General features: G+C 42.4%; 1 protein-coding gene across 7 annotated transcripts in view; it reads right to left on the reverse strand.

Moving 5' to 3' along the window:
• The window catches only part of SDK1 (sidekick cell adhesion molecule 1), a 510,565-nt gene that overhangs the window by 136,185 nt on the left and 359,914 nt on the right, over window positions 1-14,466 (reverse strand). For all 7 annotated transcript variants that reach the window (XM_064153645.1, XM_064153646.1, XM_064153643.1 and 4 more), the window contains 3 exons: window positions 13,011-13,147; window positions 5,662-5,809; window positions 4,663-4,803 (listed from right to left, as the gene is read on the reverse strand). In XM_064153645.1, coding sequence (XP_064009715.1) covers window positions 4,663-4,803; window positions 5,662-5,809; window positions 13,011-13,147 — 426 coding nt within the window. The remainder of the gene's footprint in view (window positions 1-4,662; window positions 4,804-5,661; window positions 5,810-13,010; window positions 13,148-14,466) is intronic.

A 14,466-nucleotide genomic window follows, 5' to 3' on the forward strand; every position in this document is an offset into this window, starting at 1 on the left:
CTCAAGTTGTGTTGGGGGAGGTCTAGGCTGGATGTTAGGAGGAAGTTCTTCACAGAGAGAGTGACTGGCATTGGAATGGGCTGCCCAGGGAGGTGGTGGAGGCACCATCCCTGGAGGTGTTGAAGCAAAGCCTGGATGAGGCACTTAGTGCCATGGTCTAGTTGACTGGCTAGGGCTGGGTGCTAGGTTGGACTGGATGATCTTTGAGGTCTCTTCCAACCTGGTTGATTCTATGCTTGGGCAAGCACTGCAGTTTCAGAAGTAGAGCTGTACTAAATACAGATGAATGGTAAACATCCTGACAAACTTTCTGCTGATGCATGGGAAGCTGAAACACTTGAATATGTTTCTCCACTCTTAAAGACTGTACTGCAGAAAACAGAGCACCTTCAATGCGTTTCTTTAGGCTAAGAAACCATGGCGAAGAAGTGAATTACAGTGAACAAACAAATCTTGCAAATCTGTGAAGGTGAATACTATTATTTGTTTTCTCTGCTTCAGGGAAAGGGTACAACGGGTGCTTACAATATGCTAATTCACCAAACCCTACAGAGGCCAAGTAAGGGGCACAAGGCATTCCTGTGCCATGCAAAAGACAAACAGCAGAACACTCCTATTTTCATTCACCACACAGCTTTTATGCACTCTTATTCATGGTTTGCCTCACAGTAATCACCCAAAGTTTATTGGCACAGAACAATTTCATTGACGTCTTATAGAGTCTGAATTTAAATCCATCCAAGTTAAATTGGTCCAGTTTTTAACGACTAGACAGTTTGGGGGTTTTCAGCTAGAAGTTTTGTTCTGAAGTCTTCTTATAAAGAGACCAGTTCTTAACCACTGACAACTCCTCTATTTTCTGTGGAGGAGCTGCTTGCCTGACCCTATTCTGGCATGCTTCATATTTGTAATGCTACACTGGTGTGATTCTGTGGTGGAGGGGCAGCAGCCCCAAAACTGAAGCTTCTCTATGCCTCTACATGCCTGGACATGTTTTTCTGCCAGGAGCCACGAGGCAGTAAACAGGTCGTGCAACACACACACGCCCAGCCCGTGTGCCCCTGGGGTCTGCCCAGGTAATCCCCTATTGGGAGGGTCCAGGCAAACAGCTACTGCCTATTGGGGTAAGGTTTGGCTTACTGCCAGCCTGATTGGTCACTTTAGATGTCCAAATGTGCCACGAATCTCAGCCCAGAGTCTATAAAGAGGGGTGCATAGCAGCACCACGTGGTCAGACGGTTCAAACCATTCAGAAGTTCAGGCTCAGCCCTGATCCACAGCAGCACCCTGCTGCCCTGACCTGCTTGCATGGCCTAGACACAGGATCAGGCTTTACTCACTTGCAAGCATTACTGAGGCTCAGACCTCATGCATTGATCTCAAGGCACAGTTAAGCTGTCTGCGAGCCCTTTGAGAAGCAGAGCGCATGCACGCCTGCACTTCATACATATATGGGGAGCTGAGAGCCCCCTGCTTAAGCTCAAGAGCAGCCATACACACTGGCTTGCTATCCTTGCATTTATCTACGGAGCTCGCCTCCCTGCAGCTCGGCATAGACCCTGCTTGCCAGCTTATCTGCAAGTCTGGAAAGATCCAGAGCCAGCAGACCTTCAGATAGTCTGCAAACCTACAAACACAGCCTGCTAGCTGTGAGATGACTGTCAGAAGCTAAAAGCTGCACGGACAAATCCTTCTCCTGCACCTGGAAAATCCTGCCAGCTGATCATCCCTGGACACGGCTTCCAGAAGCAGCAGCATTGAGGCAGAGGCCACATCAGGAGAGAAGGTTAGAGAAAATCCTGTTTAACCCAGAGACTGGGAAACCTTATCATTCCCCTGCAAGCCGGGACAGACTCCAGCCTTCACCAAGACCCCAAATACTGGGCACACGCTGTGACAATCCTGGGAGGGTGATTAATGATTAATACTTGAGAGCAATACATCTAAGCAAGCTTTAATTCCTTTGTAATATAAGTTACCTCTCTCTGAAGAGCACACACAGTTTCAGCCCTTGCTGGGCAGACAGTATAGTTGTTAAGAGGCATTAAACCTAAGGGAATCTTTCTCTCTGTCTATAGTTGTTGATAATTTGATATTTCCATTCAACAATCAATCCCTGTAAATATATCCCAAGCTGATTTCATAAACTTGCATAACGAACCTGATTTCATAGTGGTGGGGGGTGGTACAAATTTGTAAATATTAATTTTAATAAATAATTTTATAAAAAATGAACACCACCACAAATTAATTTCTCACCTCCCCCTGACAGGGAAGGAATAGAGAAAACCCCTTCACGACAGATTCCACTTAGGAAATACACATGGAAACAAAGAACTGTTAGCCCTTGGTTTATTGAATGTCTTCATCTTTTTCTTCTCTATGCGATATCTAACTTTTCCCTTTGTCTCCTGGGAAGGCTGTGTGCTTCCTGGCAAGGTAAATTCTTTGTGCAGCAATGTTCTAACACCTAGCAGACAAGGTGTAGAGTGCTCCTGTGACTTCACCTATTATGCTGTTAGCATGGCAGTCCTCTAAATGCAATACTGCCAGCGAGAAAAAGGGCAGAGGAAGGAGGCCAACTCAGAAATGTCATGTCTTCATAATTTTTTCTCACTATGGACTTTGATGTATACTCCATATGACTTGTGCAGTGCACCTTCAGTTTTAAAGATCAGGTGTTCCATCGGTTTAATATCTTGCATGGCTTAAGCACTGGATCTCTGGGATGCAGGGTGGTTTTCATCTTGTTTTACCCTAATCCTACAGAAATCAGTGCAGAAAGTCTTTGCTGCAGCACACACGATTTGACTTGGAAGAACAGCCTGTTTTATTACCTGGGACAGTTGTGCTTTTATATCACAGTATCACAGTATTATCAGGGTTGGAAGAGACCTCACAGATCATCAAGTCCAACCCTTTACCACAGAGCTCAAATATGATAATCTTAACTTCCTATTAAATAGTTTCTCTGCTCTGTGGGCAAGACAAAGTATCTAGGCATCAAAAACGTTCACAGATTGAGCATAATGAATATGATTGCTCCCTATTAAAATGAAAAGAGATGCTGCAGTGAGGACAGGGATCAACTACCCTGATAGATGTTGAAGAAAACACTTAAGTTAAATATTATTGAAAGTGCTATATAGAGAAAAATGAACAGATTGGCAGGAGACCATAGGATGGCTTTCAAAGGACTTAATGCTGACATTGGGCAAGAGTCATTGAGACTATTTTGGGAATCAATACTATCATCAAGTAGAGCAGTTTGAAGGAAAGAATTGTACAAGCAACACTTGTACACTGTGCAAATAGATGTCCAAGTTTTGTGACAAGATTCTAGCTATAGACAGAAGTTAAAGTACCTTTTCCCACCTGTCACTGATGACTGGAACAGCTTTCAAACTGAGTGCAGCTCTTAAAACTGCAGGCACTTGCACAAGTGGCTCACCACCATGACAAGCTCTGTGCAGGTGACAGGGAGATTAGCAGACTTCAACTCTGCCTGCAGAGAGAAGGAACTTTCCAGCACTATTTTGGGAGCTCACCAACACTCTTAACATCACAAAAGCATTTCCAGCCATGCCAGCAAAAGTAGGAGCACAGCATGAGCAGGATGTTGGCATTTCAACTGTAGCATTTTGTTATCTTTTAACAGGTCTGGAGGACATTGTATTAAAAATGTCAGCAGCCTGCCTACAATAGGCTGTAACCATCACTTGGAAAGATGGCAGCAGTGGGAGTTTCCCACAAAAACTCTAACTTAGATAATGCCTCTTACTAAAGGTGCAGCCCTACCTGGTTGCTAGCACTGCAGGATACACAAGAGCACTGCAGGACACGCAAGATGCCAAATGAGCAACTAAGCAGCAGCTGAATGGGGTAGGAGTGAGTAACTGAGTCCCAAAAAACACAGAAGGAAAATGCCCTGCAAAGTCTGTCGGTGTGACAACAGCCCTTCCAACAAAACAAACCCTGGGTAAGCAGAAAAATTGGATGTATTCACAACTCCCAGTTGCCTGCCTGAACCTGTTTCTCATTTAACAATACAGATGGGCCTGAAAGAATCTGAACTTGACTGATTTTCAAAACAAATCAAGGTCTGCCATGAAGCATCTGACCTGTCACTCCCTCTCTCCATTTTGTTTGGCACAAAACTGAAGTTTATTGATTCTGTTTTTGCTCTTCCACAGTGCAGGAGCCCTGTTGTGTCTTTGATAAATCTAATTAACCTTTCTAGCAGGAAGCTGAGATGGTAATAAACAAATATACATCTGCAATGCATAGCTTGCACCGTACCCATGTCCCACATGAACACTTTTAGTATTTGGTGCTCCACCTCACTTGGAAAACAGAAAAAAAAGCTATCTGAATGCTGTCTTCATAGCCAGCCTACTCAGAGGAGCTATCAGGCATCCCAGCTCACTGATCCTCTGGTACAGACAGGTTAGAATCTAAGTGCCCACACCCTTGTGACTACTTGAACAGAGTCACTTTCTCATCTATAAGAAGTCAGGGCAGCCAAAGCATTTATAGATAATAATTAATATATTTAAGGGAATGAGATACAGTTTTCAATAGGCTTTTAAGTCTCATTGTTTTGAATTCCCTCGTGCAAACATGGATCCATCTCCAGACTTCCCAGGTTAGGAAATTACTTACCTTAGGATGTACCCATGAAGAACTCCATTATGCTCACTCTCAGGAGGAGGCTGCCACTGGACCATGATGGACTGATTGGTGCGTCCACTGGCCACTATGTTTTTAGGTGGAGCACTGGGGGGCTCCTCGGGTAGCATCAACCTAAGCGCAAAAGAATATGACGGAGATGTCGAAATCAGTGACAGGTAACATTTCTATGCCACGTATCCATTCTGTGTTAACCAGTTTCTTTTATCAAAGACTGATGACTAGAAAGAAATATAACACTGATCAAACTGCTGAAGACATGCAGGAGACAGTTACAACAAATCAACATAATAGGAAATCAGTTAAGCAAGCAACCAGACAGACAGCTGAGGTAACCTTATTCTCTCTGAATCACCCAGGCTGCTACAACTCTTTAAAAACATTACAAGCCTGAATGAGCTAGAGCTCAGGTCCAATGTCTGTGACTCCTTCCAAATTGTTTCTTTCAGCTCTTTCAATATTTTTCATATCAAACTCCTACATTTTGAAAAAGCCATTTAGAGTTCAGCTGTTCTGCAATTCAAGCTCACAGCAAGCTCTGGTTCACCAAAGAAGCGGGCTGCATTTGAAACTAAATATGATGAAGCCATCCTTCTATGTCGTATCTGGGTGAACTCCAGGAGTGACATTGCAATGATTGGGCAAATGCCCCACTCCTTCCTGGGCTAACTGCTGTGGCTTAGCACAAGCCTAAAAAAAAGTATTTACAAGATTCTGCCCAACTAATACTCTGAAACATGAGGGCATCTAGCCCAGCCTGTGCCGATACCCTGTGCTGCCTAATTGCCATTATCATCAGTTCCTGATAGCTGCAGGGTACTCTTCAGAGGTCTGGGTAATGTGATCTGCTCCAGTCCCCAACTGTCATGCAAAAGACAAATTTATTTTATCCGCTGACAAACTACCACCAGGTTTATTTCCTCAAAAGAAGATTATTGTACTTTTAGTGCAGATAGTTATTTTTTACTGTACCTGCTGGTCTCAGAGCTGTACTGGCCCTTTCCCACCTGGTTAACTGCACACACCCTAAACTGGTAGGTTCGGGCTGGGGTTAGTCCACTCACAGTGACACCGGTCACCTTTGGGTCAAGATTTGATAGGTGAACCTTCCAGGGAGAATCTGTTGGAATAATTTACACGTGGAAAAAAAAAGAAAAAGAGAAAAGAAAAACTATGAAAGCGCTTGTTAAAAGCCCTGCAGAAGTGCAAACCCGCTTCTGACTGCTCAGAGCTCTTTGTGCTTGTTTTCCCTCAGAGGAACTTGGGGAAGAAGTTTCTTTTCAGCAGAAGAAACCTTGCTGTCAGCCCCCACGGTTATGCAGATTGCACATTTGTCTACTGGAAAGTGATGCGGCACATGTCACGGCATAATAAATAAAAACTATATTCATTAACATTTTAATAAAAGAGGAAACAAGCATGATAAAGACAGATGGGCTGTGTATTTCACAACCCATCTGTTTGGCAGGCCATTACAGCACCACACCCATGAGTGGCTCTGGTGGAAGGGCTGTAATGAAATTCAGAGTCAGTTTGGAATATCTTCCTACCCAGCTTGCGAGCAGGTGTAGAAACGTGACTCTCTCTGCCAAATCAGCCCTTTGCTGTAAGACCTGAGAAAGCTTCTGCTGCCTATTCTACATGTCTGCAAATTTATTTATTTATTCTAGAGATATAATATTGGATTGGGTCTAATAATATTCTAGGAAGACTGGCTGGTGTAAACAGCCTTGGCAAACCCATAAACCCCTCATTGTCAGCTCACATACTCGACACACCAAGCTCCTCTGATGCCCAAATTACATTTTCAACTTTTCAAAGAGGTCAGAAATGAAAACACACTGAAAATTAAACATCCTGGCTTCTTCTCTTCGTAGCCTGGTGTCACATATTCTTCCCCAAGTCATGATTGACATAGTCAGGGAGAGGTGACATTTGGTCTGTGCTACAACAGTACAGAGATGGCATCAGCCAACTTCAAGATTTGTTCAGTTTTTAAATCATACCAGCTGTTTTCATGCTCCCTGCTCAAAATTACTAACACTTCTGGAAATTACTGAGGAGCTAGCTGTAGATTTTGGCAGTGTATCTGTGCATGTTGCTCATCAGAAGAGCATTGCAGCTCCTGGCAGGTCACTTAGACGTCTGCCTGAAAATGAAGATGAGATGTCCCAAATGTGGAAGGCTGCTAAACTTCACACCAAGATGTAAACCACTCATTTAGTGCTTTCCTGGCAGATTCCTTAGCATGTTTAAGCCCTCTAGAGTGTGATGCCAGTTGGGCTATAAACACTGCATCTTCAAATTACTCAAAATGTATTTATTCAAAAAATGGTATTCCCAGAACAGAGACTTTTTTTAACAGGAAAATTGACACAGCAGAATGCTGGGAATGCTGGAGAGGGACATTTGCACAGCAGTTAAGTTCTCTAGTCACTAGTTGTTGATGATTTATCATCATGCACTTCAGCTGCAAATTCTTGATGGCAGTTCATCTTAGCTGAGTGTTGAGCTTCTTCTAGAAAGACCTTAGAGAGGAAGCACATCTATGCTGTCTAGAAAAGCATGGTTAGGAGGTTTTTGCTCCCTAACTCCTTTCAAATTTTATCAAGTTTCTCTTGAGATTTCTCAAACAACTGCTCACCCTGTTCCAGCCAGAGAGCACAGTAACAAATCAAGGTGTGACAAAGTTAAGTCATGGCTGACTTAGAACGTTGCCTGAAGCAGCTTCCTGTGGAAAATGGAAGAGCAGACACCAACAAGAGAGTGAAATACCTTTGGATGAGCTACTTGGGTAGTGGTCCATTTCCTAGAGCATTTAATTTGTTTACTGCTAGTGTAAACACCACCTGAGAGTGCTTAACCCAACCAGCTCAATGTAGTGAGCAGTTTGATTCAACAACAGGGCCTATTAATCTCTTCAGCACCTTGGGGCTTTGCTCTGTTTATATGCTGCATCTGTAGAATACTTTATTTATTCTTTTTCCTCTCCTGGTAGAAGATAAAAGATCTGGCAGGAAGAGAGATTAAACTGAAAACTAATATAAATGAAGCCTATTCATCTCCTGGGTGCTCGCATTCGTAAGGGAATGTGGTTTGGGGAGGATTTGCTCTCTCATGGAGCAGTGGATACAGAGAGTGTGCAGAGTATCTTTAAAATTTAAATATCAAGCCTTTTTTTTTTTTCTTTTTTGGACAATCAATGAGCTAAACATTTCAAAAGGCTGCTCTCCTTCCTTAAATACACAACAAAATCTAGACTAGCACAGAAGCTTGTACCGTAGAGAGGAGCATCGGAAATGTGCCATCAAACTTGCAACGCCGACTCTTCTCCTGCAGGGATGACTGTCACTTGCCTGTCCCAGGAAGCCTGGAGAAGCTCTGTGGTGACAAAGGACTTGCCAGGTCATACTATTAAATAAGTCTCTGTTAGATTGAAAGGACTGTGCTAATCCTTCATTTAACTTAAGCTGCCCAGGCTGTACTGTGGGCTTTGCTCGCTCGCTTGCTCTGCCGCTGTAATTGCTACTGTTTGAAAAGCATTCATGTTTAGCTGGCTGTCGTCTTAAGGATATTGGGTACTTTGAATTGATTGCCTCTCTAAGTTAATTTATTGGAAATGAACAATCTTATGGCCTGCTCTCTAGCTTACAATGTGATTTTGGGGGGGTCTAGGAAATACTTTTGATCTACCATGAATTTCTTGATGCACTTAGGGATACGTTTAATAAACAGCAGTTATTCACCAAGAGACCTTTCTTCTTTACCTGCCTTACATTTCATGCATTAACTGCAGGTTTCTCAAAAGTCATTTATAATATCATATTGCAGATTAGCTATATTGCAGAAAGATGATTTTTGATGTTTTGAGTACATTTCCATCTCCTTCCCTCTCCAGGGGGGTTTTGCACAAACAGTAATATTGGATTTGGCAGTTACTACTGGAGTTTACCAAATTCATCTCTCAAATCTTCATGACAAGATGATGTTGTAAAAAAGTTCAAGCAAAAATTGAATGGCTCATCCTTTGTTTGGCAGGACTTAGACAAGGTCTACCAATGGCCTGAGAAAAAGTTCTCTTCCAACACCACCATATATAAAACGGAGTCACAGTCATAACGAGCAACATAGTTTCACTTTGCCTTTTGTAAAGGCTTACCAATGTGTTCAGTTTTCATCAAGCAAATATTCCTACCCACGTCAGGATGACAAGTCAGAGGCTTTAAGTTAAGCATGTACAGATGCTTTTCATATGAGCTTTTCTCATCTTTTCATTGGCATAATGCATTATATCATTGCATCATACAGCACAGATATCCCAGAACACAATAAAACAAAAAATAGATTTTTATCTTAATTGTGCACAGCCAAATTCTTTAATTATTAATTAATTTATTCAGTTAAAGGAATATTCTGAATTTTTTTTTTTTTTAATTAATCTCTGACTCTAAACTTCTTTGGAATGAAATAAGCATATCCCTTTCTAAGTCCATGAAGATACTAAGAAACATAGAATCAACCAGGTTGGAAGAGACCTCCAAGATCATCCAATCCAACCTAGCACCCAGCCCTATCCAATCAACTAGACTATGGGCTGTCCAGGGAGGTGGTGGAGGCACTGTCCCTGGGGGTCTTCAAGAAAAGATTGGATGAGGCACTTAGTGCCATGGTCTAGTTGATTAGATAGGGCTGGGTGCTAGGTTGGCCTGGATGATCTTGGAGGTCTCTTCCAACCTGGTTGATTCTATGATTCTATGATTAAGTGCCTCATCCAGACTTTGCTTGAACACCTCCAGAGACGGTGACTCCACCACCTCCCTGGGCAGCCCATTCCAATGCCGATCACTCTCTCTGCGAAGAACTTCCTCCTAACATCCAACCTATACTTCCCTTGGCACAACTTGAGACTGTGTCTCCTTGTTCTGTTGCTAGTTACTTTGCTAGAATTCCCAGTTATGTCACAACAGGGATTGAACAGGTCACCAAACACCCCAAAACCACATTAGTGGCAATGACAGCAACGCACAGAACTATTTATTTGAAAACCCTCTTTGAAATTAAGGGTCACATTCCTGCCTCTGTGTGGGCAGGAATACTTAATGACTGTGTTTCCCTCAAACTGTGGCTTTCAAATTAGATTATAAACTTGTCCCCAAATGTTTAAGGCCATATGGCTCAAGCCACCCACGGACACAGTCTAGTGTGAACACTTGTAATCTGTGACTTATTGCACTCAGCCAAATACATTCATTTTAAGAATTAGGTGACTAGGTTGATTCATATTTCCAGCAATTTATGTGCATGATCAGCCACTGGTTCCCCTCCCCCCCACGCACACTATCTAATTAAGGGGTTTATATCTCTTCACTGAATTGATATTAATGAAAAGGAGTTCTAATCCATGCCAGGTGGAGTGACACACCTCTCTCTAATGCAGCTAGTAATTAGTCCCCTGAAATTTACACTCATTATTTTGAACCCTCTTCAGATATTTTTTTCTGAAGCAGATACTCTTATTATGTATTCATTTATGGTGCATGCTTCAAAATGTACAATGTATCCTACAGCTATTAGAAAATCATTCCCAGCCAAAGAGCTACAAAAATGGATAAAAATGAACAAGAACTAGGGCTACATTTTGGTACCTGTAACTGCAAAGCAACCCTTACATATTAAAACTCCACACAGCTAAGAACAGTTTCCTGTGCACCTTTGCTAACTGGGAAATAAATCACAATTTTGATGTCTCCACCTAAGCTTTACATGTCTAAAAGCAAAGAGGGATTAGGATGTTCAGCATGTTGCACTGGTGGTGACAAGTCAAAGAGCTACAGATGAGCTCATGGAGGGCATACACAGGCTCCCTGACAGTTGCTCTTTCTACAGCACGGAACAGGAGCAACAGAAAACCTGAAAGGAAATTTTCTTTGAAAAGTAAAGAGGGATTCTGCACAGTCATATCAGACAAAACTGTGCCTATACAGGATCAAATGTCAGTTTCCTTCACGAGTGTCACCTGGGACAGGTGGGAACAAAGGAAAAGTGGTGTTTGCCAAAGGAGCAGGAGGTCTGTAGAAACTACATATTAACTACACGCTACTGAGATCAAACTAACTCCCCAAAACAAACACCTCAGGAAATAAAAACCAAACCAAGAAAGTGACAATATGCAGACATTAAAGTGTGCTTTCCAAACTGAAGTCACCATTGACACTGTTCTGCTCTTCTGTTGGCATCCATAAAGCTGAGCAGTAATATATGAAACGAGAGAACACTGCAACAGTAGAATATTCAAGGGCTTAGATTCTGTCCTTCTTCTGTAAGTAACAATTTAGACATTGTACATAAAAGCAAAATAAACAAAGATGAAAACTGAAAGGACGGCAAGAGCCCAAATATTTCTGTGAGTTAAGATGCTTGATTCACAAGAAACCCAGACTGTGCTTGGCTGCTGCAGCTGCAAGCTCGCTGAAGTACATATACCTGTGATTTGGGATAATGAGACTCTCTCAGTGGTAGATTACAGTGCCATCAGCCAAAATCATTGGATCTATCACGGAGCAAGCAAGGGTTCATAGGACCCTGTGGAGTTCTGAGGGACTCTCTGCAGGACTTCTGGAGAACTACTGTTGAATTTTGCTGAGACTTCTACAAATCTCAGTGAATAAATGACAGCATTTTCAAAATGATGGCACATTTTCCCCACTCCTGTACTGGGCGACTGCAGAATGTTTCTGCTAGAAAGGAACTTGAAGACCTTTCAGCCTTCTGGCACCAAGTGAGATGCTCTTCCTTTAGTCACTCTTCCCAACCAATACAGCACAGTGCAGGACCCAAGTGGATACACTCTGCCAGCTACGTGTTGTCTGCAAGTAAATACAGTTCTAGTGTCTTTGCATCATGTTCCCAGACTGAGACTTCACTAGCTTGTCATTGTCGAAGGGAAACTTGAAAGACAGGGGCAACGAAGACCCTTGGGTGAAAGAAGAGGGAAGGAAAAGCAAAAGGGCAGTTTCTGGTTTGTATCCATAGGAAAGGAAAGAGAGAAGGGAGAAAATAAAAAGGAAGGTGGCAATAAAAAGGTAAAGAAGGGGTGGGAATGTAGAACACTGAATTTTCTCAGTCAGTTGTCTCAAAAAGATCAGGAATTTTGCACAGAAATAAGTGGTTTAAGGGCTGCAGTCCTGAGCATGACTTGGGATTTCTACCTGGACTAGAAAACTGCACTTTGCTTAACAGATGTCGAGATCACCAGTTCTGGGACCTCCACATCAAAAACCTATGCACTCCAGGACGCAAAGCAAAAGGGTTGTATGTGACCAGAAGCTCAAGTTTCATCTCAAGCTCTCTGTGTGGCAAAACAAAATGCTACTCTCTAGATAATCAGAAATCAAGACTGCTTCACATTCAGTTATGCAGTGGCTAATTTCCACATGTCAGAAAAAGTGATGCTCTTAATTTTTTCATCAAGAATCAATTGTTAGGCTTAGCTTTCCAGCTCCTAGGGTGATAGAGATTAGAAAGTATTGCCAAGGTGACCAATTTCCATATAACCTCATCCTTCCATCAACTCGTAAAAAGGCATTAGCAATGTCCCTGAACAACCTTGCAGACTGAGAGCCACAGAGGAGCAGACATGCAGTATGGCAAAACTGTGTGAAGTGGCAATTCACAGCTACCAGCTTCGTAATCCATGAAGGTAGATATGAGGATATCTTACAGATAAGCATCCTCACCCACCTGCCTAAAAGACAGGTGTCAAATAGTGACCAAGGGAACATGAAGAAAACACATGAACTCACATACAGGTAAGACAGCAGCTCCTATTGACATCCAGGTTTGTTCCTCTGACAGATCAGTTCATTATGTTATCTTACTGTCTGCAGCTTTCAGGTGAAATTTGGTCTCTGAGTGCATCTACATTTGTAGTAGAATGCATCTACATAATGCAGCATGTTATCTACAAAGAGATAACTGCAAACACAGAGCAGAAGACAACAATGTGAAGAAAAGAAAATAAGACAACTGCAATTTTACAGATGCTGAATAGAAGGACTGGAGAATGAGCTGCTGTGCCTCAAGTCTGGCTGGCAATGCTAGAGGTGGAACTAAGACTTTCCTGCATGACAGTTCCACCATCTTGAGCTTCTTTTTCTTGTTTAACCCTTTCAGCATGCAAATAGTTGACCACAAAACTCAGGGCCTCGTTCAGCACTATGACAATAATAATTTGTTGGTAGCTCTGGGGAAAAAGGTGAGTCTGAAAGAGAGCTGAATAACTAAGGAAAACTTGAGGGTGAAGCATATTTGACTTTACTCACTGTTCTCAGAGAGCTCGACCATGTAGTAGAGTACAGGGCTGTTTCCATCAAAGGGGCGCACCCAGGAAAGCATCACGCTGCGGCTATAGGAGGAATTCAGAGTGGCCAGAAGATTCTGAGGGGGATGAGGCAGTTCACTGTTAAGGAAAAGAGAAAGAGAAAGGGGGAAAAAAATAATAAAGCACAGAAAAATCAATCTACATTTCATTCAGCTACAATCTAAGAGGCAGTTAAAGGCAAACGACATCAGATTGCCATGATGATAGATATAAAACTACCAGCAGCTATTGTACAATTAAATGAAAGGCATCTCTGAAATCTTCACAATTTTATCCTATTTGGGGGGGGGGGGGAATAAATTATGCTGAAAGTCCCAAGGCTGATGCCTAGCACAGCTAATGGAAGTGTTGCTAAATCTGGAAAAAAAAAGCCAATTTTCATACTGGTTTTGATGGAGATAAGTTGGTCAGTAAATTTCCTCTCTCGCTTCCCCCAACCCTGCTTCTTACTATGATGTCCTAGCAATGTGACAGCAGTAATGCATATAAACACTAAAACACATGGGAGTTATGATTTAGCATGGAATTTTTCATACTCAAGGAAGCAGAAGACACTGACACTATCCATATAGAGCTACTAATCAAAATTACCATATGTATTCTTAGGCTGCAGAACAGCTTGATTTACTCACAGATTCAGGCTTATCCTGTCATGGGTAGAAGCTTTCCCTCCTATAATAAGGATTTTTTTTGGAGGCACTCAACCAGAAAATGTAGTGAAATGCCTCCAGAAACCCTTTGGAAACACAAAATGAAACACCAAAACCCGAAACTAAAAAGAGCAGCTCAATTAAAATGTGTAATTTCTCCTCACAAAGGCCACTTGTGGAAAAACATTTCATTCCTACTCATTGGCTGGAAGTTGGAGGCTGCACGGCGCAGGGAGGAAACTCAATTCCACTGCATCCCTTAAACGCTGATCTCTATTAAGGCATAAGAGCCCTTCAGCCATTATACTGGAACCTGATTTCTGCTCTTCACCATTCTGATTCCTGAGCAGGACAAGGATCTCAGAGTGAAGGAAAAAACAAGGAGAGCCAGGTTTCAACTGTTCTATCCACTGCTCCACCCCAGGAAAGCTGAGGGTAACCCTTCCCCAGCAAGCCCCACCACTAATCTGCTCTGGCCAGAGCAGGAAGCCACAAGGGTGCTTCACATGCTTAATTCATAAAGGCAGCAATTTCTGGTGGTAATACATCATGCTACTGAAGGCTTACAGTTATTTAAAAACCACAACTCCTTAGCCACTCACAAAAGCAAACAGAGACTCTGGCTTTCTGCCAGCACAATAAATATGTCCTGGATTTTGGGTTTCTACTGAAAGACTGAGGAACATATGGAGAGCCAGAAAACAGTTCTATTAGTTTTCTGTTAACACTGTGAATGCTTTTGTTTAC

The sequence above is a fragment of the Pogoniulus pusillus genome, chromosome 13 (genome assembly GCF_015220805.1).
Source record: "Pogoniulus pusillus isolate bPogPus1 chromosome 13, bPogPus1.pri, whole genome shotgun sequence".
Classification (NCBI taxonomy): Eukaryota; Metazoa; Chordata; class Aves; order Piciformes; family Lybiidae; genus Pogoniulus; species Pogoniulus pusillus.